Raw genomic sequence first — 12,363 nt, 5'->3', positions numbered from 1 at the left:
TGCTCACTTTAACTTCAAGTTACCTTTTTTAATTTCATAGTGACCCTTTTTAACTGCAAATTAACACTCTTTTAACATCAAATTAACCTTTTTCAAATTTCAATTAGTCCTTTTTAAAATCGTATGAAACCTTTCTTTAAAGCAATGATATAGCTTAGGTGATGGAAAAATAAGCATGTAAAGTAAATTTTTGTATATATGAGACTTTTGTTTAAATATAAAAATTGGACCCTTACCCTCCTCTCGCTTGTATTATTCCATTATTAATTCGAAATTGTTTAAATAGAAAATAGTTTCTTAAAAATCATGAAAAATTAATTTCATTTAAAATTAAAAGTTCTATAACAAATAAATATAAAAAAACGAACGATTTTTCTATTAATTCCGGATTTTTTATTTGTTATAGAATAATTTGGCTCTTAAAACTTATAATTTCTCACATTTTGAAAGTTAAAAGAAAAATCCTTTCGTTTATATTTTATTGTGTACAATTTTTAATTGTAATTGTTATACTAGTTAATTAGTTTATGTTTAATTTGTTACTATGAGTACGGGACAGAAAGAGCAGTTCCTCTCGATTCTCGTTAATAACTTTTAGACACCAGGTGTACTTTATATTTCTCTGTTCGAAATTTAACAACCCCTTCCTTTCACGCTAGTAAATACAATCCAGTAGACTAAACACCGCACAAACAACAATATACATTTAAAATCCATATAACCTTGAGGTAAAGTTAAGGGAACGGTTAAAAGGAGTCTTAACGACTTTGCGCACGTCGGTCAATATTGTTCTAGTGCACAATATCCATTATTACCGTAAGTTTATACTTAAGCATACGGCTTTTTATTAGATCCCAAAGCTTTGTTAAGGACTTATGAGTGTATCCTTTAATCCTAAGCTTTTTCTTCTCTCAGAAATAAAAATCTAAGCTTTCGTAGGCCTTTGTACGAACAAAGATGTTCAGCTGTTTCTTCTTCCTGGCAATACTTCCTAATTTTGGCTGCTCTAAGTCTAAGGCTCCAGAGCTTGCAGGAGTACATCTATCATTTTAGTTCTAGATTTAATAGTTCTTCTTCTTTGATAAACTTTTTCGCATTCCTCTGTCATGGGGTACACTCCAATGGAACTGAAAATTTTTTTTTAATCCATTGTTTGATGAATTGGCATGCCAGAAAAGGGTTCAGAGTGGATAGGTGTACCCATTGACTAACTTTGCCCAATTTCATCAGTATCATATAAGCGTGACTATCCTCACCAAATTAAAGAATAGGCATTGCCAGGTTGACACACTTTCAAACCGAAGTCTGCGTATGCTGTTGCTCAATGTTTGTCGCTTAAGGATGTCGTTACTTGGCTCTGTGTAAAGAACGTGTAGGAATACCAACCGACATGAGAATCGTCCTTGAGCACGGTAAGAAGTATTTGGATTTATTATTTTGATCTGTGGAGAAATCAGGGATGTTTTGTTGTATACAGTACTTATTGATAAATATCTTGTTTCGTGTTCCCTCTTGTGTGCATTGAGAGTGAACGTGTTTATTAACGATTAATTAAGGTTTTTAGTTGAGATGAAAAAAAGTTAATNGATAGCTCAGGTGGTAGAGCAGCGGCGTATCTAGCCGAAGGTCGTGGGTTCGAATCCCTCTCGTGCCATTAACTTTTTTTCATCTCAACTAAAAACCTTACTTAATTGTCATGTATTAATTGTTCAAGCGGACCATGAAAGTAGTGAATTAGTGTTTATTAACGTAAATTCATAGTGACAGAAGATGCTTTTGCTCGTAGATTAGGCCTGATTTCTAATAAAATGGATTTTTCTTTTGATTTAAATTTATTATCTGTGAAGGTTCCCAAAAGGGTATTGTTGTTAGGTGAAGGTTGTTGGGAAAGCGTATTGTTAAGATTGGGCAATCGGAAGTGGCCTGGAATCTCGGGATCCGACTTGGCCTTTTTCGAAAACTCCAGACGCAGCTAAACAAAGCTGGCGAAATGGTAACAGCTGGACGTTTTCGATTGAGAAATGTGGGTCGATCCTGGGCAATCGCCCTAGAAAAATTTACTGTTGTGCTGTTTTTTTATTCCTCCACCCACAGGATTAACTAATGCCCGGACTCATCCGGAATAGCTCAATGACCTGGGGAGGACAAGGGCAATCGAGTCACCAGGAAGCATAACAGTATTTCCTAAGCTTGACGGGCTCCCCACCTCATCCCCGACTGATTGATAAAAGTACGATTCCAAAAAGAATGGGAGCAGTCTAGAGGGCTGGCGCAAGGAAAACTAAGTCAGGGTCTGAGAAGAAGGCTGATGTGGCCGTGACAGCTGGTGTAGAGAGGAATCTGCGAGAAGTCAGTAGTCCTAGTCAGTAGACGGGGAGTCGGCCAGGAATCAGTAGGAGTCGATCTAGAGTCAGCCAGTAGTTCGCCAGGAGATAGTGAGACCAATGCCAACATCTCGTTCTGTGAGTACACTATTTGACAATCAGTTGGCGAGAGATTTGGAGAACAGTTGGGGTGATTTCGCACTGCGGTCTAATCTTTCATGATATGACCCCCAATAATTAAGCCCCTAGTAATAAGGATTTGCTAATAGGAATAAGAGTGTTGTTTTGTAAGGATAAATATTTATTTAGTTTATAAGTTTTTTATTATTTATTAAGTCGTGGATTGTATAATAGTGTAATAAGGAAATAATTGATTGATGTTTCTTTGTCGAGGAATTGTTCTGGTAGAATAAGGGACTTGGATATTTCACCCTAGTAGTACAATCTTTTTCCAAACCTACCCCTATAGGGCTTAGTTAGTAGCTAGTAGAAAGTGGTGGGTGGGTGTTCACCTGTCAAGTCCGGGCAACCTGACACATCCTACCCCCTAAAAGGCTTGACGGGCCTAGAGTGAGTAGCGCGCTACTCGCTCGGAGCAGTGAGCACTCTAGCGAGCGTCAGCGCTCGTTCTCGTTCGTTCGATCGAACCGCGAGCCTCTCACCACATTAAATATTTATTATATTTCGTTTTGTTTGATATTATAATTTGGAATAAAAGTAAAAAAAGTGTTTTTTCTATAGGTAGGTTAAACTTTAATTTTTTTTAAATTCACTAGTTTCGTGGTCCGCTTGACCAATTAATATCATACAATTAATTAAGGTTTTTAGTTGAGATAAAAAAGTCAATGGCACGAGCGGGATTCGAACCATTTCATGTTGGCCATTTCATGTCGCCGATAATTTGAAAAATGGCGAAAAGGAGGGAAAATTCAAAAGGTGTGGTTGAGATGGGAAGTCCGAATGGATCGAGGTCACGACAGCTCAAGTGGTAGAGCAGCGGCGTATCAAGCCGAAGATCGTGGGTTCGAATCCCGCTCGTGCCATTGACTTTTTTATCTCAACTAAAAACCTTAATTAATTGTATGATTTTAATTTTTTTGTTTAACCAATACTTGTATAAGAAAATTTCAGTCTTTGGTTAATATCTTCAGCAAAATTGATTAAAATTTGAGAAGAAACAGTTTTGTATTTTTCTTTGACAATAAATATAAATTGATGTGACAATTTCTCCTTAAAATTTGTATATTCCAAATGAGCATTAAAAATACTGCTAAAATTATTTCGAAAAAGTTAATTACAATTATCCCAGGTGGTGTTGTAAAGCTATTTGCCAATGATACGAACCACCAGGCCTCGTGTTTATTTACATTAATACACCTGGATCCCAACGGAGGTACGTTAGCATAATTGAAATGACGGACTGCCGATTGACAATGTGTTTAATTGTCATGCATAAATGTATATTGTTGTACTTTTTTTACCCCCCCCCCCCGCAAAAAAAAATCAACAATTGTTTTTGTTGAACTGACAATAAATATGTCCGTATCAGGTTCATTTCGGTGTTTTCCTTCTCGGCTCTTTACACATTTATATTTGGCTAATATCTTTCTAAACTGTTTTACCATCACATCATTAAGAATGATGAAATTTTCTTTAGAACATCCCGTCTGCAGTGAAGTGAGCGAACGTCTGATTGCTTTTGTTAAAGAGTAACAACCCGTTCGTTTTTCTCTGAGGGTAGATAAGACGGTTTTATTATTGACAGACTTCCGAGAAAAGATATTTATTCAAAACGATGCAGTGAATACACCTGACCCCCGTGAAATAAATATTAGATCTGCGGTCGATCGCAAGGAAAATGAAGGGAATTTCGCCCTCTAGTTATTTCATCCCTTGAGCGCAGGGGATCCTATGAAAATTAGCCCTTCTGTAGCTAGAAACTAAATTGAATCCTTTTAAATATGATGTAAATATTTACATACCTCTTTACGTATTGTTTGCCGGCCTTAAAATTATCCACAGTGTACATTTAACAGACTACCACGATTTTATAATGAAAATTTACCTACCACTAGAAACTTAATTACTTAATTTTTTTTATGTTCGTGTCCTTTAAAAAAAATTATCTGATCGGAAAACTTCTTCCCAGCCCTAAACAAATGCCCAAAATATAAATTGAAACTTATATCCTTTCATTTGGGAATGTTTAAAAATTAGATTAATATATTGGAATGTATTCGCGCGATGTAAAATATTTCTACGGTTCACAGAATCCATTATTTTATTTTTAAAATAATCTATGGTCGATCATTTTGGTCTGCCTATCCTAGGTGGTTTGATCTGCCAGACGTGTTTAAACTTCTCGCCATCATCAATGTTCTTACTGGATCCCGTACCGGTATCGAGTAATAAAATTAATTTACAAATTTCACCGGTTTGTCGGAATACATGATACGAACTTTATTTTTTCTTCCAGCTGATTTTATAAAATACAAACACCAAACACGTAACATAACTCATCCTTAGCGTGACCTAACTCCAATCAAAACCGAAGCTTTCCTAGCCAAACCTAACTCGCCCCTGACTCAATTTCTAACCTAACTTAACTCTAATTCAAACTTACTATTTCTAACTTACCCTAACACATCCTTAGCCTGACGTAACTATAATCCAGACACAAAATTTTCCTAACCTAATAACTCGTCCCTAACCCATCCTTAGCCTAACCCAATTCCCAACCTTACCTAACTCTAATCCAATCTCAAATCCTTCCAAACCTAACATAACTCATCTCTAACCCTAACCTAACTATAGCTCAAACTGAATCTCTTCTTAATCTAACCTACTCGTCCCTAACCTGACGTAACTCTAATCCAAACCTAACCTAACTCGTCTCTAAGCCAAACCTTAGCCTAACCTAACATTAATTCTAATCAAAATAAAAAAAAAACTCGTGTCCCTAACTCAAAACTTAGCTTAACCTAACTCTAACCCAAGCCCAAAGCCTCCATATTCTAATTTGACACGTTCCTAAACGCAAAATTAAGTTTTACAATATTCCTTTTTGCACTGTTCCCCTTGTTGTTGTTTGTAAGAAGAAAAAGCCCTTTCAAATATTACTTATATATATTTGTTTTTAAATGAAGGTTTCGCAGAGAACCTTCTATATCCTTCTATAGAAGTGACTTTTTTTTTACTTTTTACTTTCACTATATTTTGTATTTTGCTTATATAATAAAAAAGTGATTGGAGAATTTATTAACTCATATTATTTTCTCATATTGACCACTGTCCATTTAGAGTTAATTTAAATTGAAGAATGTAAGTGGAATGTAAAACTATCCGATTTAACAAATGTTTCGCCTGTTTCAGGTTCGAGAGAAAAAGGAGCATGGGAGAGAAGTACCAATCGGACGAGAAGTGTTATATATCTATTTGATCAATGAAGAATCGATTTGAGATGCGGAGAGTTATCCGACCGCTTATGACAGATGAATAATAACGGAGAAGCCAACAATTTCCAAGCGGGTATTGTTCCGTCCAGCTCGACTTTGAGAGATGAGGAACGTTCTAACTGCTTCTGTTTCGAAAGTGACGATGACAGCATGGAAAAAATCCGACTCAAGCACACGAAGCGCAAATTAGCGAGAGGATGTCTCAGCAACATGGTGATATGCGTTATACTGGTCGGGTACACGTTTTTAGGAGCGGTGATTTTTTTGGCGATCGAAGGTGGTACCATTTTCCACATAATGACGAAGCAAGAGGACAAAAAGGTGGGCGAGGCGTTTGTGAGCGTAGCGCCGAAATTTTACAATTTGACCACCGCCGGTGTTTGGCTGGACCAATTGGGAGAGGAATCGAGGACGAAGGCGGTGGAAAATATTTGGGAAATAACTGTCAGCCTCAATATACTCTATAAAGACAACTGGACGCGTCTCGCATATCAAGAGATTTCCAAATTTCAAGAGGCACTCGTTAAACATTTAACGGACGAGTTAAATTTTCAAGCGGAAGCAGCCAACGAACTCAGGCCACCTGAAAATAAAAACGAATGGACGCTAGCCAGGGCATTTCTTTATTCCCTCACAGTGCTCACCACAATCGGTAAGTTTTATTTACTGGTAAAATAAATATATTTTCATGTTAATCCCTCATTTAATGCAGGTAATTAAGCCCATTTTTCAAAGAAAGTTTTACACGTGTACTGCAAATACTCTCAATCACTAAAGAACTGACTCTCCTCGCAGTACGGAATCTCAGCGCGAGACTTACTAATATGCTCTGAAGAGTAAATTGAAGAAAATCTAGCAAGCCAGGGGGTGATCGAAGTGAGAAGAATAAAACGCAAAACAGACAGGGGTCTCACAAAATACAGCGTCAATTGTGTTGACATTTGACAGATCAGAGTTGCCGGTAGAAGTACGAGCGATATACCAATGATTCGTGGCCCGTCGTTCGTATTGGCATCAATGAGATGGTTCAAATGTTTAAAGTCTGGCCATAGCACTTCAATGTAGAAGTCAGAACACAATCTGCCCGAGTGGCGTGACGCTCCACGAAGGACAGTCATGCATAGATAGAGATGATTGTGATGGGTCGCACGATGCAAGATGCTTGCCCAGTATTAAAAGAAGAAAGAGAAGTACAAAAGTTAAAGGCAAAAAAGGGCATGAGTCATGACGAAGCAAGGGTTCTGGTCGGAAGCTCCGTATTCACGACCAAATAAGGGCTATGCGAAGGCCGTCGGACCGGAAGGGGGTCTTCTACGTAAGCAAAGAGGTCCGACCCGAATCCGGTGGAAGACACATGGTGGAGTAGCGCTATATGTATACGAAAAGTTGACATTAATTACATCCAGGCGATCGAAATGAAAATAAAACACCACTAGAAATAATCTTTTGTAACGTCTACCTCCTATAGAGAAGGTGGCACCATACGCAAATAGGAAGATTAATAGGCAAACTATTCCGCCCCTACTTAATAGTAGGAGATTTCAACTCCCAAAATACCATGTGGTGGTCGGAAACGACAAACCCCAGGGGCGGGCGCATGGAAGATATTGTAAACGAATGAATATCCGGCGTACATAAGTTTTTACACCGAAAGGTTCCGTACAGAGCGGAGAATGAACAGCTTTCACTGGACTTGACCAGCGAAAACGAGGAAGAACACAACCGGACAATAACGATGGCTGAACTAGAAGAGATCTTAGACGGTTTAAAAGACGAAGCTCCTGGTATCGAGGCGTGCCCAATGCGATGCTTTGCCACTTCCCAGAATTGGCTAGGCTTCGCCTCTTAGAGTTGTACAATAACATTTGGGGCGCCGAAGAATACCCGGAGTAATGGACATTAGTCATCGTAGTACTGATCGCCAAACAAGGCAAAGACCTCAGGTAACCCTCAACCCGATATCTTTAACCACCTGTCTGGGTAAATTCCTCGAGTTTTACATGAGATTTATACATAAAAGACCAGTATGGAGTTTGGAGACTCGGGGACTACTGCCGCCATCAAGCGGGGATTCATGGGAGGATGTGCTTCAATTGATCAAGTGGTTCTTCTCGAGGACGAAGTACAAACCGCGTTCCTGGACAAGGAACATGGTGTGACCGGGTTCTTCGACCTCGAGAGGGCTTACGATACGACATGACAGTATGGTATCCTACGGAAATGTAACGAGTTCGGCCTGAAAGGCAGATTTCCGGAGTTGCTTAGGAGCTTCCTCAGGAACCGGAAGTTTAGGAGTAGGCTGGGTAGTAAGCTATCCGAAAGGAGAGAGCAATCCGTAAGGATGGGTACTGTCGGTAATCTCTTTGCGATTTTGGTTAACATCGTAATGAGCCCCCGATAATGATCTCGCTCTACATCGACGATGCCGCTATCTAAGTGCACGGTATAGAATTGTAGCTATTACCAAGAGGATAGGTTTTTCTTTCTCCACGGGAAAAACGAGGGCAGTACTCTTCTGAAGATTGAGGAAGGAGGGAATAACTCCGCTGCGGATCCTAGAATACGCGAACCGCTCAAGGTTCCTTGGCACGATCTTCGATGAGAAGCTAAGATGGCAACCATATATCACGAATATCGACGTTCAGTGCAAACGATGTCGTCATCCTCCCGAGATTCCTGTCGAACTTTAGATGGGGAAGAGAAAGAGAGGTACTGATTACCCTTTTTAAAAGACTGCTGTGCCATAAGAGCCAAGAAGATTATAGCGGCCCGAGGGGTAGAAATGAACCAGGTATAGGCAGAAAAACTATCTGAAACGGCCGCTTCGTTACTCCTTTCCTTCATCGTATGGTGGGATATTGGGGGGAAAAAAAAGGGACACCCCACTATGCATATAAAGTAATGTTTGAATCCCTAAAAGATGAATATAAAGATGCCACATCCATTTTTGCAGGTGGGTCCAAAAGGGCAGAGGGCGTGGGGTGTGCCGTGTACACGGAGGGAGAAGTTAAACAATTATCGCTTCCACCTACTGCGTGTACACGGCGGAATTAAACACCAAATCCTTTGCACTGAGCTAACTCTAATCCTAACTCAAACCTTGTCTTAACTGACTCTCATCCTAACCCAAACTTTACCCTAATGTAACTCTCATTCTAACTTAGCCTAACTTAGCCCTCCCTAACCCTAACCTTAATGGATATATAACCTAACCTTACTCTGACTCTAACCTGGCCTAACTCTAATACTAGCCCAAACCCTTCCTAACATAAGACTTCCCTAACCTTATCTTAACCAATGCTAACTCAACCCTGCCATAACTTAATCCTCATCCTAACCTAGCCAAAACTTCAATAACCTAACTTTCAGCCTAACAAAAACCTTACACTAACCTTTCATAATTATAACCTAACCCAAATCTATCCTAGATGGATTAGTAACTTGATGTATCCTACTTAATAACCTAACTCGTCCCTAATGCTAATTCTAATTGATGTATCATAAAGTTAACCCAGTTAAGTAATTAAGTTTATGTTAAGTAAACTCTAACTTGACTTACCTCTTATCTTAGCCCCATAAACTACCTTACCTAACTCGAATCCTATCCCGCCTTACCTGACCTAACTCTTATCCTAGCCCAACCCATGCACACTTGCTGGTAAATAGAAATTTATTGGGCAATAATAACTTTTGTAACCAGCCCAAAAATATCCAGTTAAAACACCAAGTCCACACTGTGCCGAAGATTCCTTTGTGCTGTCATCGCATGTTACAATGCAGGACAGTGTGCTCATATAAGCATGCTATTATAAAAAACTTTGTAACTTTAAAACTACAAAGTCACTTTTACTTACTTTCTTCTCTTACCATAAATGATCCAAAAGTTTTTACTTGATATTCCTTTTGCCTTTTTAATAAATGAAGCCTTTAGCTGTCCTTATTTGCTCAACTGTGATAAGACCTAACAATCGAACTAGGTTCAAAATTAAATTTAATGGTGTTGACTGAAGATTTGTTCTCTTCCGAGAACATGACCTTTATTTATTCTAAAAATGTATGTACTTTATAGTCCTTTCTCTTGACCTAGCAGAGAAGGTTTACAATGTGCAGTAATGAAATTAAATGTGAAAGTTATAATTAAACAATGTAAATTACAGTAACAAGTAGACTATAGTATATTTACTAAAGTAAGTTATATATTTTACTTTTTGAATGTATCATCCTATCATCCTAACCATTCATCCCTAACTCCAACCTAACACAAACACTACTAAACCTAACTCATCTCTTACCCTAACCTCGATGTATATATCCTAATGTTAACCCTAACCTTAACCTAACCTCCTGTAATCCTAACCTAAAACCTACCTACATAGTAAGTTATATAACTTGCTTTTTGAATATGAATTACAATTATTATAACAAAACATATAATAAATATTAATTGAAATATAGTTGTTGCTTCTTCTTCTTAACACAAGGGAATATTTATAAATTGACATAACCTTTGTTTTAATTAGAAGACAATAGAGATTTGTAGCTTGACTATATTTTTGGTGAAATTTATAAATATTTTTGGTTGCCTGTTGTAACAATCTGTCTAATGTTATGTTTATATTTTTAGGTTATGGAAATATGTATCCCAAAAGTGGCCTTGGGAAGGCCGTGACAATGGGCTATGCTGCAGTCGGCATTCCACTTGTTTTACTTTACCTGTCAAGTGTTGGAAGTCTACTTTCAAGCTGTGCTCGAAATGTTTTTACTCGATCGCTCTGCTGCTGTCTTTGTTCCAATTGTGGTTACTGTTGTTATGATGAAAAGAGAATGCAAGAAAAAGAACAAAGGATGAGGAAAAAACGAGAAAGGAGGGAATACGAGCAGCAAGTTCAAAGTTTGCGAGGGCAAGAACCATTTTATGTGCGTTCCAGCTCTGCATATACATCATCGTCCAACATTGAGATATCGACAGTCAGAGAAGAGTCATCAAAACCGACAGTCACAAGATCGGCTTCAGTCCTAGAAGCAGACTGTCTGAGCACTGACACTTCAGTGCTGGGTGATGCAAAAACAAGTTTTTATGCTCCTCTTCTCCTGTGCTTAATTGTAATGGTCATTTATATCGGGGCCGGTGCTGTAATCCTCTGTAGGCTAGAAAATTCCTGGACTCTTCTGGATAGTATATTTTTCTGTTTTACTATTTTAAGTACCATCGGATTCGGAGATTCTATGCCCAACAATTCTATCCTTTCACATAAATCCTCCAATTCCTCTTCCCTGGAGGAGTTAACAATTTGGTTTTTCTCTTTGTATATAATTTGTGGCTTAGCCCTAACAGCCATGTGTTTCAATGTCGTACACGAAGAAATAGTGCACAGGCTAAAACATCATTATATCATTGTAAACAATGTTTCATCCAGCAAAGAATACTCAGTCAACTCGTATAAAATGACAAATCAGAGTAACATAAACGATGATGCTGTCAACACGACAGATTTTCTTTCTATATCCTGACAACCTGCTCATAAATTGGTCTCTAGTTTTGGTAACATTAAGGTAATCAGTGAGCCCATCAGCAACCCAATCGCCGAAACATTTGATCTTGATCCAGAATATATCGACATCGCTTTTGAAAGCGTAATCCCAATGGTTTCGAAAACTCAAGATGTTCATCACAACAATCTGGCCTCCTCAGACGAGAACAAAAAAAATGTCAATATTTGACAAACCAGTGATTTACATGAATTGTAAAAACTAAAAAAAAAAATCATGTAACTTTTGTGCAAATTTACAAAATAAGTAACCAGAATAAATATTTAAAAACATAACATTTTATGATTCAGCTATGGTTACTTCTTTATTGTAAAACACTTGATAGAAAAATATTTTTCAGTCATACATTAAACAATTATGTAAATAATTACTAAGCCAATGTCTTCTTGAATCATTACCTTCTTATAATAAGTGTCGTAGAAAAAATATAAAAACTTGTAGACTATTTTTAAAAAGAATATTTAAACAAAATTTTTTTTAATACACATCATCTAGAATATTATGTACATAACAACCCTCATCAAGTTGAGTTTGAGCAATCATTCATGATTTTTTAAATGTACCTTTGTGTAATAACACATCAAATTTAAGTTTGATTACTTTACAGTTATAATTATCACATTAAAAACTTTATTTTATGCATTTCCCATATAGGCTTTTTTGCGATGTGAGTCAATTATCCATTACATTATACCAAAAACTAAACTATAATAGTATGAAATGTATGAATTTATTCAATAGTGGTTAGTACTATTAATAAATGTTACTGTACCAAATGTAAATACTTTTTAATAATATTATTCTACACTTTCATATGGATTGTAATATTATCGCAAATATAAATCTGTGTATTTTAAAAATTAAAACAGATAAGTGTCAAAAAAGTAATAAATACCCATTGCAAACATAACCCCAAAGACATGAAACAATAGATTGATGTGAAATGATTCCTTTGCTTGCAATCTTAACCTTGTAATGTTAAATTATTCTGTTTTGTTTGTTGTTGCATTTTATAGTAAAGTATTTCCATTTTT

At 37.2% G+C, this 12,363-nt stretch overlaps 1 protein-coding gene across 2 annotated transcripts in view; it reads left to right on the top strand.

Annotated features, from left to right (window-relative positions):
* Positions 1-12,363, top strand: part of LOC106667249 (TWiK family of potassium channels protein 7-like) — a 196,244-nt gene extending 183,881 nt beyond the window's left edge. Inside the window, exons 1-3 of one of the 2 annotated variants that reach the window (XM_014395092.2) lie at positions 2,137-2,462; positions 5,697-6,431; positions 10,404-12,363. In XM_014395092.2, the coding sequence (XP_014250578.1) occupies positions 5,816-6,431; positions 10,404-11,290 (1,503 nt within the window). In that variant the 5' untranslated portion in view covers positions 2,137-2,462; positions 5,697-5,815 and the 3' untranslated portion in view covers positions 11,291-12,363. Of the gene's footprint in view, positions 1-2,136; positions 2,463-5,696; positions 6,432-10,403 lie in introns of those variants that run through there. The other variant, XM_024228586.1, reaches the window with a different exon arrangement.

This window comes from Cimex lectularius, unplaced genomic scaffold (genome assembly GCF_000648675.2).
Source record: "Cimex lectularius strain Harlan isolate CLEC.00 unplaced genomic scaffold, Clec_2.1 scaffold207, whole genome shotgun sequence".
NCBI classification, from domain to species: domain Eukaryota; kingdom Metazoa; phylum Arthropoda; class Insecta; order Hemiptera; family Cimicidae; genus Cimex; species Cimex lectularius.
Note: the sequence above shows the minus strand (reverse complement) of the source record. Positions and strands in the feature narration are given on the sequence as shown.